The sequence below is a fragment of the Amphibalanus amphitrite genome, unplaced genomic scaffold (genome assembly GCF_019059575.1).
Source record: "Amphibalanus amphitrite isolate SeventyFive unplaced genomic scaffold, NRLGWU_Aamphi_draft 000023F_arrow, whole genome shotgun sequence".
Taxonomy (NCBI): Eukaryota; Metazoa; Arthropoda; class Thecostraca; order Balanomorpha; family Balanidae; genus Amphibalanus; species Amphibalanus amphitrite.
The window spans coordinates 1,735,675-1,756,246 of record NW_024881519.1 but is presented as its reverse complement, the minus strand read 5'-3'; the positions used below and the strand labels follow the sequence as shown (position 1 = coordinate 1,756,246).

The following is a 20,572-nucleotide window of genomic DNA, read 5'->3' as shown; positions in this document are numbered from 1 at the left end:
AATTCATTCAAAAGACTCTGCAACTTCTTCCGGTCAGCATCCCCAATATCCGCTTCCGAAATATCCACTTCTGCCGGACCCGTACGCAGGAGCTTGTCCCTTTCCGCGTCTTCCTCCACACTTGCAGCCGTAACCTGGCCCATGACGGAGTTCCCATACATTTTGACAGATTCTGCGCCAGGATTGTGAATCAGAATAGGCATCCTATTCCCCGCGTCAGAGCGAACGAAACAGGGAACTGATGCTACCCCGTGACGAGTAGCTTTCTCAGGATCAGGATCGAATAGTACCTCCCTGGGAAGACGGCCAAAATCGTCCGCGCCTACATACACGACTCGCTCAGAGTGAGGCTCCACGACGCAGTCTTGCAGCAAACGAACCGAGACTGGCTGCGTAGGGACACCGCAGTGTCTGGCCTCCAACTGCATACGGTGACCACCGAGGTGCAACAACTGTGCGTTAAGGTCGACAAAAAAAAAAACTAGGAAATCGGCGGAGAACGTCCATACCAAGAATTGCAGGCGCAGATAATTCTTTCACGACAATGATTGGCACGTGGCTTACTTGCGTCGGGCCAATGCCAACGTTCGCTGTGATGGCACCAATACAATTTAAAGGCAGTCCATTAGCGCCAATCGGTTTCCGAGCAGTCGGGCTCATTTTCAAACCATTTATCCCAGGTACCGAGGCTGAAATGCACGTGACCGCCGCCCCTGTGTCTACCAGCCAGGAACAGGGAATCTTGTCTACTGTCCCGCCCACATGCAGCGATTGATTTCCCGGCTGGCCCGCACTCAGCAGAGAGGGACCAGCCGCCTTCAGTTTAAAGACAGCGGACAGTCGTGCTGCGTATGTCCAAACTCACGACAGCGCCAGCACATGACCGGGCTGGCCCGTCCCCGGCCGCGCGCCAGAGGTGCGCGTGTGCAAAACCGCTGAATATGCCCAGCTTCTCCACAAGTCCAGCAGACGACGCGGCTCATCGCTCCATGCTCCATACCAGGATCAGCGTGCCCCCAATGTGGCTCCTGGCTCCGTCCCTGCCCACCCGGCGGGCCGGCGCCGGTCGCCGAGTCACGTGCTGGGGTCATGCTGCCACGACCCGCTCGCGGCCCCGGGGCGCCTGCAGCCCCGCCCCGCCGCCACGCGGCGCCCACCCGGCCGCGACCGACCGGCCCGCGGGATGGAAAAATACGCGCAACATGCTCCTCCCCGGGCTGCTGCACCCGCCAGCAGCTCCTGTTATGACATCACGAATTGCCAGAACGGAACGGGACAGTTCAGCGACCTCCGTTCTCAACTTTGTGATGCTGTCTGGCTCACGCACAGTCTGACCCGCCGGCTCCAGACTGCCAGCAGAGTTCCCTATGATCCCCACAACGGGGGACCATCAAAGCGTCCAAAACCGCAGCATCCAAGGTACGCAACATCCAAAACCGCAGCGTCCAAAGTACGCAACGTCCAAAATACGTCCAAAATCGGGTATATAGGGAGCATTCATAGCGTCCAAAACCGAAACATCCAAAACCGCAACATCCAAAACGTATCATCCAAAAACGCAACATCCAAGGACGCATCATCCAAAGTACGCAACATCCAAAGTACGCAACATCGAAAGTACGCAACATCCAAAACCGTTAGGTTAGGTTACGTTAGGCTAGGTTAGGTTAGGTTAGGTTTCCTTATGCCCGGTAGGCATAAATCAGTAGGTTAGGTTAGGTTAGGTTAGGTTAGGTTAGGTTTCCTTATCCCCGGTAGGCAAAAATCAGTAGGTTAGGTTAGGTTAAGTTAGGTTGGGTTAGGGATAGGCAAAAACCAGTAGGTTAGGTTAGGTTAGGTTAGGTTGGTTTTGGATGTTGCGTGCCTTGGATGTCGTGGTCTTGGACGTTGTGGTTTTGGAGGTTACGTACTTTGGATGTTGCGTCTCTGGATGTTGCGTTTTTTGGATGATACGTTTTTGGACGGTATCCCCACAACACAGGCAGGTTTGGATTTGCCGTCTGCGCCCGCCATTGCCTCGTCAATCTGTTTTGCACGGGCTGGAAGGGGGGGACTCTTAAAGCATCCAAGAGCGCAGCATCCAAAATACGCAACAACCAAAACCGCAGCATCCAGTGATCAAAACCTCCAAATAACATCCAAAATCGGCCCTTTTGGGAGCATTCAGAGCATCCAAGAGCGAAACATCCAAGGATGCAGAATCCAAAATCGTATCATCCAAAATGGCAGCACGAGAATATCTGAGAATCTTATCATCCAAAGACGGTTCATCCAAGAGCGAAACATCCAAGAATGCAACATCCAGAATCGTATTATCCAAAACAATACAGAAAAGATGGATCCACTCAAGAGACTCAGTAGCGCCACCTGGCATATTTGCTATAAACTTTTAGTTTTAGGCTCGCTTGACAGGTGGCGAATGCGTCGTGTTTAGCGGCACATCTTCACGATGTGACGTCACTATAGTCTGTTTTTTTAGCAGCTGCCGGTCGTTTAAAGCGCCTGTCTGATAAGTGCGCGAGGAGCGAAAGCAAAAATGCTATGGAAATCCTGCAAATCCTGAAACTTTGCACATCCGTAACTTTTCTTCGACATGAACTAAAAAGAAGGAAAAGATGTCTTTTTCGAAGCTAAAATGTTCCCCAATCGATCGCCAGACCAAGGAGGTGATTTTCAATGTTTTTGAATTTTGTTCAAAAGAGAAAAGTAACATGGCCTTAACAGGAGAACCATGCGGTTCATATTGTTTGGTTCACCCAAATAAAGTGTATGAGAGAGTGAATCTGATGACTGGTGTCTCCGAGCGGACAGTTCGCAACATCATGAAAGAAAAGGAAGTCGGCGAGTTCAAGTCTCCTATGAAGTCAGCCCCACGGACGGGAGTCGTTCAGAAAATCGACGATTTCGACGTGTGTGCCATAAAACGAGCCATACACAGCATGTACGAAAAGGGTGAGCGAGTTACCCTAAACTCGATCCTGATGAAGGTGACAAGTGAGCTGGACTTAACCTTCAGTCGCAGCTCCCTGCGCAAGATCCTCCTCCAGAACGGCTTCCGTTACAGGAAGGTAAACAACAGGAAGCTGCTGATGGAGCGCCCGTACGTGCGGGCTGCAAGAGCCCGCTACCTCAGAGAAATGCGCAGGATCCGCAATACTGAGCCCGACCGAGCAGTCATCTATCTCGATGAAACGTGGTTCAGTCAGTTTGATTTTGATCAAAAAGGCTGGCTGGATGATCGCGAGTTTTGTGGCAGAAGAAGTGTTGTTGGCAAAGGCAAGCGTCTGATCATTGTCCATGCTGGATCCAGAGATGGATTTGTCGGTGATGCCTTGCTTACCACCTGGACCGACGGCAAGAGCACCGACTACCACGACTCGATGAATGCGCAACATTTCGAGGAATGGTTCTCCAGCCTACTCCAGAACATCCCGGCTAACAGCGTTATCGTCATGGACAACGCCAGCTACCACAGCCGGATTAAAAACAAGACCCCGACGACCAGTAACAAGAAAGGGGAGATCCAGGCATGGCTGGAAGAAAATGGCATTTCATATGCCGACGACATGCTCAAAGTGGAGCTTCTGGAGCTGGTTCACAAGCACGCTCCCCCAAAAACGTACTATGTGGATGAACTGGCAAAAGAAAAAGGACACACAGTGGTCAGGCTGGCACCCTACAGTTGCGACCTGAACCCGATCGAAATGATATGGGCTCAACTGAAAACGTATGTGAGACAACGCAACAGAAGCGGAAGCATGGGAGCCATCAAGCTGCTTGTGGAAGAGGCGGTGGCCCACATCCCACCCTCGGCATGGGCTAAGTGCTGCGATCACGTGGAAGTGCTCGAAGAGCGCTACTGGCAGCACGAGAACGTGGCCGAAGAGGTGGAGCGCGTCGTCGTTACCCTGGGAAGCAGTGATAGTGAAGACGAAGACACAGAAGACGAGTAGAAGACGAGAGGAGCTGTGCTGGGCTGACTCGCTATACGGTGATGACTGATGATGATCGCATGATTATGATTTGCGATTATGCACGAGGCAGGCGTGAACAGCTGGATGCAGACTGCACTGGGATGACCTTCAGAATATATGGTTTACTTTTTGCTCTTTCGTTTGACCTTTGATTTGACAAAATTTGACCTTTGATGACCTCTGGTGACCTGACCTTTGACCTGACCTAAAAATGACTGATGTGTTTTCTTCATTATTTCTTTTGCTCTTTCGAATAACGCTTACTGCGAGTCGCTACTTGGCCCAGGAGCTGATTTAGACGGGGGTGGGTTCAGACACCCCCGGCCCGGCGCGGAAGTCGCCGAGTACCGGCCCGGCGCTGTTTAAAATACAAACGACGCCCGGACATTTGAGCACTTTTGCATTTCATATAGGTATGATGCAATCTACATATAAAGAACAGTGATAAGGCGGTATACACAAGCTGGTTTCATTCCTAAATTATTCACTTTCTCAATCTCCTGCCTCCTGCTATCGCTGGCACCATGGCACGACTTTTGTACCATCTTCGCTGACACAAAGAGGCCACCTGGCCAGGGAACGTTGCCCTCCTCTAAACCCCTCTCTCCTCTTTTTATATAGTGTACAAACTGATAGCGCAAGAACGGTGATGACAATTCTCAAGAAGGGTTGTGAGGCGTAAAAGACAAATCCGCAGCTTATTCCACCAGCCTAAGTGAAAGTCAGCACAATTCTGAATGCTGGAGCCTGAGTGTGCAGAACATGGCAAGTTCAGTACGACAGCTGGATCGACACGGATCGATACTGGATTGATATGCTCCATTCGGGCCGCCATAAAAGGAGCCGATAGAAAGTGTCTCGTATTTCTATTTTCGCAGTCTCAAAAGCACGCGCAGTTGCAATTTAGGCACTTAAAACGACCGGCAGCTGCTAAAAAAACAGACTATAGGTAATATGACGCCACTAGGTATTATACAGTGGATCCCGCTTATATTTATTAACAACCAGAGCCGACTGCCGGTGGCTGCTCTGTGCTCCCGCCGCCGCCGCCGCCGCCGCCACTCTGTCTCCCGCCAAATAGCAGGAAAGCGCGGGAACCAAAAGCGCGCCAAATCGGCGCGCCGCGTGCTAGCTCTTCGCTCGCTAGGTGCAGGTGCACTTGGCACCGGCTGCGCGCCGCGTGGCAACTCGTTGCTCGGCCGGTACAGATGCACTTAACAAAGCAATGAATTGCGGACAGAGCTGTTAGCTGTTGAAGCCTGGTGGCATTACCAAAAGGTTAGGAAGTCGATGGTATTTGGTTTGATGGATAACTTTACTAGAAGTTATTCGTTGAGGCTGCAGGCAGGGGCGTCGCCACGGATTTTTGACTGGGGGGGACGATCGACAGAGATGAAATCTAAAAAAAAACACAAACAACACGGCCAGGCGACCGTGTTTGGGACAACACGGCCAGTTAACTTATCAAGCTAACAGGGTATCAACATTTTATACATCACGCAAGGTAGGTATGTCATAAAAATAAAAATGAGCTTATTATGCCGGGCTTCCCCCGGCTTCCCCCACTGTAGGGTAAGGTGCCTAATTAGCGACCCTTTCCTATTTGCGACCTACCTCCCTACAGAAAAGCTGGGAAGATAAATCGGGGTAAAAACAATGTCAAAAGGTCTGCCATACTTTGGTTATCAAACTAAATTATTTTCCGGTTGTTGGTGCTTCTGGTGGAACGTTTTAGGGGAGTTGCGATAATGAGGTGTTGCTGAATTTTGCGATGTGTGGCGGGTGATACCAACTGTCGTCACCGACTGCAGGGGTGCCGATGCCGAATCCAGGGCGGGCCTCGAATATCATGCGAGATAGCCCGCGATATATGGGTTTTCGCCTTATTTTTGCCTTTGGTGCATCACGTGATCAGTTTTCACCTTCATAAAGGTGTTGGACAAACGCTCCTGTTCCAATGATTGAGTGCTTTGCGTATAAGTTGCCTGTTTGGAACCATATTGCAAATTTGCAGGCGTCGCATTTTTTTTTTTGCCATTTTTATTATGGGAAAACCCATAGACTTATCAGCGACCCTCACCGTGGTCGCTAATCGGGACGAGTTCCCTATTAACGTTTTTGCAATGGTTTGCCAAAATGCTCAGTGCAAATAAATTAGTGGATATTGGTGCAGAAAATGAATGGATTTTAATAGCAAAATGTACGATCTCTTCGAAGATCAAGCCAGTAATACAGTGGCACCCATAGGGCATGAGCAATGACGGTTCAAATTAAGGGGGTCGCTAATTAGACACCTTACCCTACAGATCCGTATGTATTCTGAGTTCTCTCATCTAAGAAAAATGATTTAGTTAAGAAACTGAGCTCTTGGGAGCGATTACCGTAGCTGAATGTTTTGCATCGAAATTGGCCGAACATGACGTCACTCTGACGTTATTTCCGGTTGACCTATGAGAAGCGAATAAATTTTCATTGGAACACGAGGTGTCAAAGTGATGGAGCCGAAGGTTCAAGGTAGTAGGTACTGCAAGTTTCGTGTGCATGGATACGCCCAGTCGTTTAGAAGATGTTGTAGAAAAGTGAGGGGAGTTCTCTGTAGAGTCCCCCCCTCCCCACCCCCAGCGCGGGTTAATGGCAGCCGACCGATTACCTGTACCTACATTTGCAGCCCGATAATTCAACTTAGTACGGTTACAGGCAAAGCCTCTGGGCTTCAATCATTATCGTCGCCACGGGGATGGGGGTGGGGGGGGGGGCAGGCGGGGTAGCTTCCCCGCCCAAGCTCCGACCGTTTTAGCTTAATCGTTTTGAACTCGTTAGACATAAAATTCGTACCATCCTTTTTCCGTCGAGATGGTTCGAAATATGTATTTGATAGACCTCGGTAGTCGGTAGGTCACTTTCACTATTCGACCCACGTCAAGGTCAGGTCTTGTCTTGACCCAAGCAGGTCTTTTTGCACCTAGCGATCGACATGTCATGACAGTTTGGTACCACACTATTTACTAGTTTTAAGCACCATTATATCGTGGAAAAACTACTTTTTACCATATTTGACCTCAGATGACCTATCCATTTCAGTAAATGGTATCCGGGTCATCCTCACCACTCCAGAGCCGGTGAGGGCCCTTTGAAACTGGCGGGGCCAGCTGGGATAACTGGGCTTTTAGGTGCCGGTGCGGGGCCCTCAGACTTCGGCCCCAAGAGACCTAAGGGGGCTGGGGCCCTTAAGAGCCGGCGAGAGCCTTTCGATACTGGCCCATGGGGCCCTGAGATAACCTGCAAGATAACACCCGCACGTACAGCCCACCGCTAAAGTAATGTGTGGTTTTACCAATCTCAACGGATGGCTTTGACCGACGATTTTTAAATGCGGACTGATTGAAAAGAAGACGTCAATAGACAAAGTTGTAGCTGCAAGGGTGAAGATACATGTAAGCTACATTTAAAGTCTCGTTGCAGTCTGGCTAATCGTTCCTAGGCTTCAAAAGCAGAACATACCCATGACTGAAACCACACATTACTTCTGCTGTGGACTGTACCTGTTTAGGACTTAAAGTTCCGGTGCGGGGCCATCAGGCTCGGGCTGGGGCCCTCGAGCATCGGGCTGAGACAAGCAAGCGCCTGTGAGAGCCCTTATTAGCCCGCATGAGCCCGCAATGAAATGTGGATGTGCAAAAATTAGTGTTTGCAGTGTGAGGGGGGCTTAGGCCGGTCCTGCAGGCCCTTCGTTACCTCCCCTCCGGATATCTACGTTACTCTACATGACAAGTGGTAGGCCGGGACGTCTCCCAGCCATTACCCCGACTGCCACCCGGGCCACTGTCATCTACACTAATTGTACTAAACTATGCATCGTGGTTCAGGTGAATAACTCCGCCATTTTGGGGCACACGCGGTTGGAAGCGTACCCTCATGGGTTTGGAGCTAAGCTCCTGAGCCGTGATGACTAAACTACGGTACCGAATGAATCAGACTCCGCTCAACCTCCGTTCTCCTCCGACTCAACCCGTCTCCAAATGCATCTGGTCAATTCTAAACCCATTTATTGTAAAAACCGAACATCATAAAGGACTGCGCATTGAATTGGATCCGAGACGACCGATTATTTCCGTTTCCGCAAGTTTCTACCCTAACACTACCCTAACGGTTCACGGCGCGCGAATCTACCTAACCCTCCACCCCGGTGCTCCTATCCTAACTATGGGATGTGCTTTGAGCCCAGCATCAATCCCTGCGTGACAGGAACCTACCTCGAGCCAGGTGAGCCAGCAGCAGAGAGCAGTCGGGGGCTCGATGTCCGTACCGGACGGCAGTCAGACACCAAGAGCCCCGATCTCCTCTCCCCTGCTTTCGTCTCGTCCCTCGCCCGAGTAGGCCACGCCCACATCAGCCGCCTCGAGGCCATAGATGGCGGCCGATGTGCCCGTGCGGTTCCCGCCGCGCTGGCCTCCTTTCAGACCCCTGCCTAAATATCCCACGCGTACAATTTTAACAAAACCAAGGTAACTAAAACGGACACTGACTCAAACTAATCTCCCAGCTGGTACGGCCGCTCTCCCGCTCCCCTACAGCAGTTTGCACACCTTGGGATTTTCAACGTCTGCAATTGCACATGCCCTGCCTCCCCCCCCTCGCCGGAATCCGCAGCCCCATAATCCAAAGTGTTTTTAGAAATATAATTATTCTGTATAATAAAATATCAACATCAGCGCAAAAGATCTACACGCAAAAGCTCTACAGTCTTGCTTTTTGTAGAACACTTAACACTTGGTATGTTTAACGTTACGGTCCGTTTGAAAACTCGGCCCGTTGCTGTACAGTGGAATGTGCTTAATAAATCCTCGAATAATAAATCCAGCCGCTTATTGTGGCCGCTTGAGCCATAGGCGGCGGAACGGGGAGGGCACCGGGGCACCGTGTCCCCTTTTGATTTTGGCATTTTAACATGAGCCCTATGGGCGATGCATGGAAAGAATGGGACCAAAACTGTCGGCAGTGCCCACCCCTCCCCCCCCTTAATTGAAGGTGTTCCGCCGCTACTGGCTTGAGCTGTTCCCGGATTTTCTCCATAGATATCCATAGTTTATCAATCCGCTCAATAAAGTCATTTTGGAGTTTCGAAGTCTGCAGTGACGTCTCCCGACTCGAAATGTGGCATGGCATCCAACCCGCTCCTTAACTAAGGTCCGCTCCTTAACACTTAACTAAGGTCTGGTCACAAAGTCAAAAAGCCCTCTAAAAAAATGTGGTCCTTTAACCCCATAACTTATTTCCTAGAAGTTTGAAATTTTGTGTAGTGCAAGTGCAGGACTGCGGGATCGGAGCCGGAGCTTGACAGCTGGGGCATTCCACGATAGATCGTACCACTTTTTTTCCAATTTGACACCCTCATCTCTCGGAATTTGACGAGAATTGGTCTCAGGGGTAATCAGGGGCTCTGAATCCACCTGTAACAATTTCAGGCTTATCAGATAAGTATTTTTTGAGTTATGGTGTATAGCATTTTTTGGATCTTGCTTTGCAGCGCTAAGTTTGGCGGGCTGTAACTCTAAGACGGATTATTCAAATGCCAAATGTTATATAACATTGAACTTGCAATGAAACAGAGATTAATATGTATTTTTGAAATTTCGAAAAATACGCTATTTTTGATATATGACATATCGAGTTTTCTTTCATTTGTATTTTTTGGACTTTGGGACCAAATTTTTTTGAATTTTTATTTCTTTAAAAAAATATTTGGCTAATTGTTAAGAAGTATGCAAAAAATTAGGAAGGTGTTCTTTCTATAAATGTATTTATTTTACGTCACGATAACGGTTTCGAATAGTGATTTCGGTAGGGAAGCTTACAAATGGCGTGGTAAAGCTGCCTAGTGACATCACGGGTTACTGAAGTTTCAATTCAAGTCTGAGTCATCTGAAAAAGTGAAAAGAGGGTTCATTCAACCCTCTTTCCTATAAGCGCGAGGGTGAAAAAGGCTGTTTGGTTCTGACATTGTTTGGGACGCCAATGACCATAGCTGTCCGAGATGAAAGTTACAGGACGCATACATGGTGTCCTCCAGAGGTCTCACAACTTGTATATCTGGGAATTTTTCAAGGTTACATGAGGTCAGGTCGGTCACGTGACATCACTGTTATAAATCAATGGGGAAATATAAAAACTGTTATTTTGGCGCCGAGAATGATCTAAAACTATCCCACGTACATGGTATCGTGCTTTCATGCACTCCTTGCAAAGTGCAATGCTTTACTTTTGCATTGTTAACCTTGCGTGACGTCATTTATGACGTCACTAGGGTCGTACGAGTTTTTCGTCAATAACTCCCGATCAAATGGAGCTAGAGAGTCGGGAAAGCCACCAATGGACTCGGGAAGACCTTCCGAATCGAATGATATGCCATATGATACCCTTTGCCCAGCTTCGTGACCTGAGGGGCTCTGACCTGACCTTGACCCGAGGTCAACTACTTAAGTTGACCTCACCCTAGCAAAAAGTATACCATTCGATGCACCTGAGCTAGGCGAACACAATGATGCCAAAATCGCGGCTCTGCGGTCATTTTTTGCGAAGTTATTTACTAAAAACCGAACCCGTAACTTCAGTCACGTGACCTGACCTCAGACGCTACCGGTTAACCTGAGACCTTAAAATCGGGTACCAATCGCTGCGACTTGTAACGGCACACACGCTCGTTTTTTTTCCGCGAGGCTCTAGCTCTATTAGAAGCGAAACGGCGTGCTGGGGTCGTATCAACCCCTCCGAAACCCATTTTGTTTGCGGGAAAATGAGGAACTTATAGAAAGAACACCTTTCTAATTTTTTGCATGTCGATTTTCAATGACATGAAGATTATTTTGAAAAAATAAAAATGTGAAAAATTTTGGTCCCAAAAGTCATTAGAGGCAAATGAAAAAACATTAAGGTTTTTGCTCAACAATGAAATTTTTTCTTTGGAATTTTTAAATAGTAATTAATTTTTGATTCATAGCAAGCTTAGTGTTGTTTACTTTTTGTTGGTTGCTTAACCCGTTCTTGAGTTATAGGACATCAAACTCACCGTTACATACCGAAGTTAAAAAAATGTAATGCAATATAACTCAAAAAGTTTTGATCTGAGAAGTCTGATATTTTGCCAGGCGTCTTTGGGGCCTATGATTACCCCTAGGACCGATTTTCATTAAAATCTGAGAGATGAGGGTGACGGGCCTGGTACGATCTATCGTGGAATGCCCCAGCTCGTCAGCTTGACTTATATAACAGCTCTGGCCAGAGTCGGAGCTGGAGTCACCGAAGTCGTTTGTACTTCGACTCCGAAGTCAGAGTCGACATTCTCTGGCTTGAAGTCATGCTCATTGCTCTTAACTGGTTAGTCGAAATTTATGAAGCCGTTTTAGCCGATCGTGGGCAGGTGGGATAAGAGCTCTAGGTTCTGTTGACCGTTGTGACTGGTGGACGGTGGTTGTATCAGTAAAGAGGTCAGACCAATATAGGCCCACACTGAGTATTCAAACCTCCTGGACCCTCTCATACCATACACCGTTCCGTCATTTATATCCTCAGGACAGTCAACTCCCTCTCCTCCACGCCTCAACTCCTTGTTCCGGGCTGGACGGGCAACTTTATCCCATGCGGGAACCCCCGATAAGAGCACGACCGTAACCGGGTGCGGTGACTGGTGAGTGCTTGGGGTGCTGGTCGGCCTGCCCTCTGGACGGGCTCAGCCTCGTCGACTCATTAGGGTGCTCGCCCAGACCAAATGTCCCCCCTCGCCCTCCCCCTAATTCCCATCTCCTTCCGGCTCTGAAATGGTCTCGTCAGACCGAAAAGTCCTAACCCAATAAAAAATCCCAGACCGTGGCGAGGTCCTCTGACCTCTCACACCAGCATCAGGTACTCTAAGGTCATGGTGAACTGGTGAGCCCCTTCGGCTGTCGTTTTGCCTAGCACGGGAGGATGGCCGTTTAGAAGTGGGGGTCTTGCTTGAGTATTGTGAATATTCGAATGTGTGGCTTATGCAGCTGTCACCCCACCCAGAGGACCGAATTTCAGCCTTTGGTGGGTGTATAGTCCACAGAAGAAGTAATGTGGGGTTTCAGTCATGGGTATGTTCTGCTTATGAAGCTTAGGAACGATTAGCCAGACTACAATGAAACTTTGAATGTAGCTTAGGTATATGTATCGTCACCCTTGCAGCTGCAACTTTAGCTATTGACATCTTCTTTTCGATCACTCCGCATTAACCCGGCAGTTGCTGGGGTATTTCGCCACCCACCGTTTGCTGGGGGGGGGGCGTTAAACGCCCCCAGCCGATAACTCGAGAACCAATAGGCGCAGCGAAACGCACGAGGCGGCAAACGAAAGAGCGCGACGAGACGCTTCAGATGAGTACTTTAAAGTTGAATTTTGAGGTCACAGGTCGGGTCAAGGTCAGGTCAAACACCTGAAATCGGGCTTTCAGTAGCATGGACTTCAGAACTTCGCAATTGGCGCCCCTCGCCATAAACTCTGTCAAGACGGTGCACAATCCATCTTATAAGGCCTACAAGAGTGTCAGCTCCATGTAGGGGTCAGTCAAGCATAGGTCAGGGTCAAGGTCAGGTCAACCGGGTAGGCACATATCCCCGAAAATCAAAACTGATATTCGCAGCCTGTGACACATGTTTGATAGGTAATTTGGAGCGTAAAACACGATGGTGACATTCATTTTATCATATGAGTACGTGTTTGGCTCAAAAAGTTCAATTTAAGAAATTCATGTATCATGGTCGTGAAGTAGTCACGAAAAATTGCGAAGATTCAGTTCAAGATTATGGAAAATACGGAACGATAATCAATAATCGAAGATAACCATTTGATTGACCATGGTATTGGCAGTCTAATGGCGTTTACGGCATGTCTGTATGTCTATTCTGTGATTTTATATGATTTTTTGAACATATGCCGTTTTTGGTCGAAAACTCAGAAATCATGACGTCACTAAAACCTCGATATTTCAAAAATTTTCCGACCGATTTTTTTGAAACTTTGTCACAATAAACTTCAATCAATTCCCTACAGGTACCCAAAATTTGGCGCGCCTGCGGCGCGCCGTTTCTATGCTATGGCCCGGCGAAAAAAGTGGGGGCGTTTAACGCCCCCCCCCCCCAGCAACTCGCGGGTTAAACAATCGCCAGTCAAAGCCAACCGTTGAGATTGGTAAAACCCTACATTACTTAAGCGGTGGGCTGTACCTGAGCCGCTGAAGTGTCTGAGTTCTCAGTTGTACCGTCGAACTGACCAGCATCAGTAGGTATTCTTTTAAAAATGGTTTATTTCTGTTTACATGACTCCATATTGAATGACCGTTGCAAATAGTCACTTTTGAAATCCTTTATGGCCGATTTTTTTTAGGGGACGTCCCCCCCGGATTCATCGACTGCCGGCGGGGGGGGGGCGTCCCCCGTCCCCCCGCTTTCGACGCCCATGCTATCTATAAACACTCTCAAGCATCGGTTTATTGGAAAACATGACACACCCGAATATTGCACCCGTTACCCATTTGTGTGACCCTGAGGTTATCTCAGGTCATGAAGGGTCACCAGCAGTTTTTTTAACCCTCGCATGTGTGCGGCGTTTGCCAGCTTCTAATGTGTAGGGGGGGGGGGGGTCGGTTGGACCCCCCCCCTTGCCGTTTGGCCCCTGATCGAGCTAGAGCTTCGCGGAAAAAACGAGCGTGTTGCCCGTGACGAGAGGAAGCCGATGATACCCAATTTTAAGGTCCTAGGTCATTGGTTGACCTTCCAGGTCAGGTCAATGACCCAAAGTCGGGAAAATCGGGACCTCTTAGAAAGTCGTAAAGTGTGGCTGCTAAGGGGTTTTTCGGGGTGCTGATCACGAATATCGTGTTAGTTTTGATCACAGATGATGTCTTGAAGCATTTAGACCAGGTCGGGTCAGGTCAGGTCAGGTCAACCAGTAGGCGTCGTGACGGGTATTCGTAGTACGTGTCAACCGCCTCTGACAGCTTCGTAACATGTTACGAAGTCACCAAAACTACTTCGTAAACGTTCAAATGGTTGCTAAATTCGAATTCAGCTCCAAAAACTAGCCTAGAAACATGTAAAACTCGAAAAAGTGACCCGAGGTCACCCAAGGTCACCAAAGGTCAATGACCTGACCTGACCTTCAGGTGACCTTGACACACACGGGAGTAACATCAAATCACATGTTTGAACGTTTGAAACCACGAGAAGCTTGCAAACACGCGGCTAGTGCGAGCCGACATACGCGAAATCGCGATTCCGGCCAAACATGGTCTCGGAAAAGAGGTCACAGGTCAAAGGTCATTTGGGTCAGGGTCATGAAATTTTCAGGGTAGGTGTAAAATTGATCAATGCGAGGGTACTGAAAGTTTCGTCGCGATCGGCCGCTTTTTACGCGAGTTATTCGCGAAAAACCATGGGGGGGGGGTCCATCCGACCCCCCCCTACACATGCGAGGGTTAAACTATTTCTTTTGAATTGATATAAGAGACGACAGACGTGCTAGAGCGGTAAAAACATGTCAGATGTGTTCAACTCGGCGATACGGATCAACTGATATGCAGCATGACCCTTTCCGGTCAGGCCATGCCCTGACCAGAGGTCAAATTTTCCAAATGACCTTAGAAGTCCGAATTTCATTCGACGCGACTCGACGAGGGGAACACGTTGCTGGTAAAAGTAATGTCGTGGCTCCCTTCAGTCAAAATCTGTTACCTAAAACTTTTTTCCGTATAAACCAGGGATGCGGAGCCGTGGAAATTTCAGACAGTCCGGCTCCGGCTCCGGCTCCGAGTAAAATGGTCCGGCTCCGGCGGCTCCGGCTCCTTCTCAGTAGGTACATCCCCTATGCGATTAATTAAATACCTACGGGTGGAAGAGAAAGGGCGATTGAAATTAAATTGGTACACGTTGCCTCTGTATTTGCATAACAAGGCTAATTTGAATAGTGAATACCACATGGCCTTGTACTGTCAAACCGAACTAGGTCAATAATTTTTTCTTCTTAAAAAAAAGAGTCGGAGTCACCCCCTTTTTTGACGGCTCTGGCTCCGGTTCCGGCTCCGGGCTATATTGTTTTACGGCTCCGGCTCCGGCTCTGGGCAAAATATGCCGGCTCCGGCTGCTCCGGCTCCGCACCCCTGGTATAAACGGCTATTTTTATATTTTTTTGCCCTCTGGAACATGGAATATATCACATAGGACAGGAAAAAGGTTAACTGTGAAGGAACGGGAGGAGCTGACGATGATAAGCTCGATCTGACGGTGAGATGAAGATCCTTGCGGAGGCTTGGTTACGGGGATAGTGGACACTTCACGACTTATTAGGCACTTCTGGTGTGAAAACAAAGGGCAATTAATAAACCCACTTTCGGTATCGGTCTCCATTATCGACACTTCAGCCTACCTACATACGTGCCGCGCTTGGATACGCTGCAATGCGTCTTCATGTCATATGTCAGGTTTGTAGTGGTATCGCAGCGATGTCGCTACCAGCAGCTACGCATCTCCGTCTTGACGATGTAAGGTCATTATAGGGATGCCACTGTATAGAGACTCAGTGATGTCATACAATTCCGTCACCTATGAACCGTACGTGCCACCACCTATCGGACAGCCATTGAACTAATAGTTTACAGCTTGTACAACAGATGTCACTATTTTGGATGATACGGTCTTGGATGCTGCGGTGCAAAAATGTTTTTTGGATGATACGGTTTTGGATGCTGCACCCTTGGATGTTTCACTCTTGGATGCTGCAATTCCTCGTCCTTGGTTGCTGCCAATTTGGATGATACGATTTTGGATGCTGTGGTCCTGGATGTTGCAGTTTTGGATGTTTCGCTCTTGGATGCTCTGAATCATCCCTAAGGGGTCGGTTTTGGATGTTATTTGGACGTTTTGATCGCTGGATGCTAAGGTTTTGGATGTTGCGTCCCTTGGATGCTGCGCTCTTGGATGCTTCAATACTCACCCCTGGAAGGTTCTCGACATCCAGGTCGGGGCATAGTAGCCGCAGCTGAGCAGACACAGTCGCATTGCGACCGTCGAGAAATGTAACGGAAGTTGGCACAGATTCAGCACAGATTCAGCACAGCACAGATTCGGTAGGGGGAAAAAAGGCCCCGGTAGAGGGAAACCTTTATGACCCGTTTTTCCCTAGAAATGACGTCACAAACGGGTAAAAAACCACACCAATCGAAAGCTCACGTTTACCCAGACACAGTCCTGCTAGAAAATTTCACGTTTTCCCCATAGCAAAGTTTTTACGGGAAAATCAAAATTTTGGGTCAATGAGGGGTCTCCTCCGATTTCGTTCAAAATCGGCACACGGGTGCCCCATCACCAGACGAGAAACTTTCCCCAAAACGGTCCCCGTTGCATTGACGTTTAAGGCCCGTAAGGCCCCCTAGACTCGTAAAATTTCCGTAAAATCGCCTTTGTAGGGACCAAAAAGTGGTGCTATGGTAAAAATGGGTATCAATCGAAAGCTCTCGTTTATCCAGACACAGTCCTGCAGGAAAATTTCACTTTTTCCCCATAGGAGAGTTTTTACGGGAAAATCGAAATTTTGGGTCAATGGGGGTCCCCTCCGATTTCGTTCAAAATCGGCACACGGGTGCCCCACCACCAGACGAGAAACTTTCCCCAAAATGGTCCCCGTTGCATTGACGTTTAAGGCCCGTAAGGCCCCCTAGACTCGTAAAATATCCGTAAAATCGCCTTTGTACGGACCAAAAAGTGGTGCTATGGTAAAAAATGGGTATCAATCGAAAGCTCTCGTTTACCCAGACACAGTCCTCCAGGAAAATTTCACTTTTTCCCCATAGGAAAGTTTTTACGGGAAAATCAAAATTTTGGGTCAATGGGGGGTCCCCTCCGATTTCGTTGAAAATCGGCACACGGGTGCCCCACCACCAGACGAGAAACTTTCCCCAAAACGGTCCCCGTTGCATTGACGTTTAAGGCCCGTAAGGCCCCCTAGACTCGTAAAATATCCGTAAAATCGCCTTTGTAAGGACCAAAAAGTGGTGCTACGGTAAAAATGGGTATCAATAGAAAGCTCTCGTTTACCCAGACACAGTCCTGCAGGAAAATTTCACTTTTTCCGCATAGGAAAGTTTTTACGGGAAAATCAAAATTTTGGGTCAATGGGGAGTCCCCTCCGATTTCGTTCAAAATCGGCACACGGGTGCCCCACCACCAGACGAGAAACTTTCCCCAAAACGGTCCCCGTTGCATTGACGTTTAAGGCCCGTAAAGCCGTCTAGACTCGTAAAATATCCGTAAAATCGCCTTTGTACGGACCAAAAAGTGGTGCTATGGTAAAAATGGGTATCAATCGAAAGCTCTCGTTTACCCAGACACAGTCCTGCAGGAAAATTTCATTTTTTCCCCATAGGAAAGTTTTTCCAGGAAAATCAAAATTTTGGGTCAATGGGGGTCCCCTCCGTTTTCGTTCAAAATCGGCACACGGGTGCCCCACCACCAAACGAGAAACTTTCCCCAAAACCATCCCAATTGCATTGACGTTTAAGGCCCGTAAAGCCCCCTAGACTCGTAAAATTTCCTTAAAATCGCCTTTCTACGGACCAAAAAGTGGTGCTATGGTAAAAATGGGTATCAATCGAAAGCTCTCGTTTACCCAGACACAGTCCTGCAGGAAAATTTCACTTTTTCCCCAGAGGAAAGTTTTTACGGGAAAATCAAAATTTTGGGTCAATGGGGGGTCCCCTCCGATTTCGTTCAAAATCGGCACACGGGTGCCCCACCACCAGACGAGAAACATTCCCCACAACGGTCCCCGATGCATTGACGTTTAAGGTCCGTAAGGCCCCCTAGCATGGTGTGTCAAAAGTGGAAATAGCCGCCCGGCTTTAGTTTGCCAGCCTTGTCAATAGATGGCAGTACCACAATATGGGCAGCGGATTGTGCAATTGACGTCAAATTTTCGTTATCTGCTAAGAATTGAATGGCGGATCTTTTCATGCAAGAATCAAGTAAATCGGTCCACAACTTTTCTAGCAACAGCGATATGAAGTCAAACACCCTGCTAGAGCGGCGGCGCGGCGGCCGGCGGCAGCCGTTACGCGCCGCCTGGGAGGCTGGCGGCGCTGAACGGTTCCGAATTGGCACTGCACTAAAACCTGTTAACTGCTTGGAATAGTTATTATAACAAAATTTTCATTCAAGTGAGGAATAACCAAGGGCAGGAAGTATGTATGCTTGTGTGCGTACTATGTAAGACAAGAAACTGCGCTAGCAGATACTCGCTAATATTAGATCCAGCCAAGTCCAAACACATTCCAGGTGATGTGTTTCTGATGGGTCAACAATATTTATCGTTCGAGGGCGGATACAGTTTTAACAATACAAAAAATATTTTTGCACAGCTCTATTCCTTGAATAATTCTCTTCAACGCCTCATTCCTAGTTAAGCGAATTAGCCCACCCTGGTTGAATAAATAAGGCGATTTCGCCACAAGGTCGGGGAAAACCGACCGAAAACGGCCGCGCTCAACGTTAATTTGGGCATGCAGACTCTTAAAAACTCGCGTTGGGCGGGCAGGGTTTCCCAGGTATTGGCTCCAAAACACCGTATTCGGCTCCCGAATACGTCCAAGTGACCCGCCTCGTTCCTAGTTAAGCTCTAATTAGCTCAAGTGACTCATAGGGAGCGAAAAAGCGACAAAAAGCATGAATTTCCCTATGGCGGCGGGCTGCCGGGTTGCCAGACGGCGCACCGGCTATTTCCACTTTTGACACACCATGACTCGTAAATTTTCCGTAAAATCGCCTTTGTACGGACCAAAAAGTGGTGCTATGGTAAAAATGGGTATTAATCGAAAGCTCTCGTTTACCAAGACACAGTCCTGCAGGCAAATTTCACTTTTTCCCCATAGGAAAGTTTTTACGGGAAAATCAAAATTTTGGGTCAATGGGGGGTCCCCTCCGATTTCGTTCAAAATCGGCACACGGGTGCCCCACCACCAGACGAGAAACATTCCCCAAAACGGTCCCCGATGCATTGACGTTTAAGGTCCGTAAGGCCCCCTAGACTCGTAAAATTTCCGTAAAATCGCCTTTGTACGGACCAAAAAGTGGTGCTATGGTAAAAATGGGTATTAATCGAAAGCTCTCGTTTACCCAGACACAGTCCTGCAGGAAAATTTCACCTTTTCCCCATAGGAAAGTTTTTACGGGAAAATCAAAATTTTGGGTCAATGGGGGTCCCCTCCGATTTCGTTCCAAATCGGCACACGGGTGCCCCACCACCAGACGAGAAACTTTCCCCAAAACGGTCCCCGTTGCATTGACGTTTAAGGCCCGTAAGGCCCCCTAGACTCGTAAAATATCCGTAAAATCGCCTTTGTACGGACCAAAAAGTGGTGCTATGGTAAAAATAGGTATCAATCGAAAGCTCTTGTTTACCCAGACACAGTCCTGCAGGAAAATTTCACTTTTTCCCCATAGGAAAGTTTTTACGGGAAAATCAAAATTTTGGGTCAATGGGGAGTCCCCTCCGATTTCGTTCAAAATCGGCACACGGGTGCCCCACCACCAGACGAGAAACTTTCCCCAAAACGGTCCCCGTTGCATTGACGTTTAACCCTCGCACCGACGGGGGTCTGCGCCAACTTAGTACCGACGGGGGGGGGGCGGATGACCGCCCCCCCCTGAGATCTCGAGAACGAAGCAAGATAGCGACAAGCGGTAAACGGCATCGGATACGCACGGTCAAGATCTACAATTTTTACTAAGGTCATTTTCAGGTCAGGTCAAAGATGACGTCACAGGGGTCGAAAAAGTCAAAATGGCGGCGCTAAATATGGAGAGAGTTTTTCTCGAATAACTTTCGAATTAGTCAAGATAGGAACAAACTAAGGGCATCATCGTGATCCTCTCGTCAATCCGCATCGAATGATATATATGTTGACCTCGAAAGGTCAAGGTCAAAGGTTGACCTCAGGTCACGTGACCTCGAGGTCATCATGTATATCATTCGATGCGTCTTGACGAGCTGAACACAATGAGACCATCCACGCGTCTGTATCTTGTTCCTGTACGAAGTTATTGGCCAAAAACCTTTGGTGACCTTTGATGACGTCACATGACCTCACAGCTGCCCAACAGCAAAACAGACCTCAAGGTAGTGAAGGTTGATCGTATATGAAGTCATGTATGGTATATGGGGCCATTCCGACCCGTTTTAGTGGTAAAAACAGGGAGATGATTTTTCCCCCATTGACTTATAATGGGGAGGTCGCGAAATTGACCTGACCTTAGGTCACCGATATCAAAATTCCGAGATATACAAATTGTAGCTACTAATGACCTAATAACATCCTGCGACTTTCAAAGGCCTCCGACATCTACTGTAGCTCTGGCACGGTGACAAAGTTGCAAAAAAGTGACATGAGGTTGGGTCATTCAAAGTGACCTGGTGACCTGACCTTGAAAGGTAGGAGGTTCAAACTTGCACACCATGTGTAAAATTGATAAGGGAATAGTCATACCAAATTTCGCGGCGCTACGCGCCGCGGTTTTCCCGCTATTCGCGAAAAACCT

General features: G+C 48.3%; 1 protein-coding gene across 1 annotated transcript; it reads left to right on the top strand.

Moving 5' to 3' along the window:
* The first annotated feature begins 2,939 nt into the window (after positions 1-2,939).
* LOC122392576 lies at positions 2,940-3,953 on the top strand. The gene has a single exon (XM_043387623.1). It carries the CDS (start codon positions 2,940-2,942, stop codon positions 3,951-3,953), a length of 1,014 nt encoding a protein of 337 aa, XP_043243558.1.
* Positions 3,954-20,572: the final 16,619 nt, after the last annotated feature.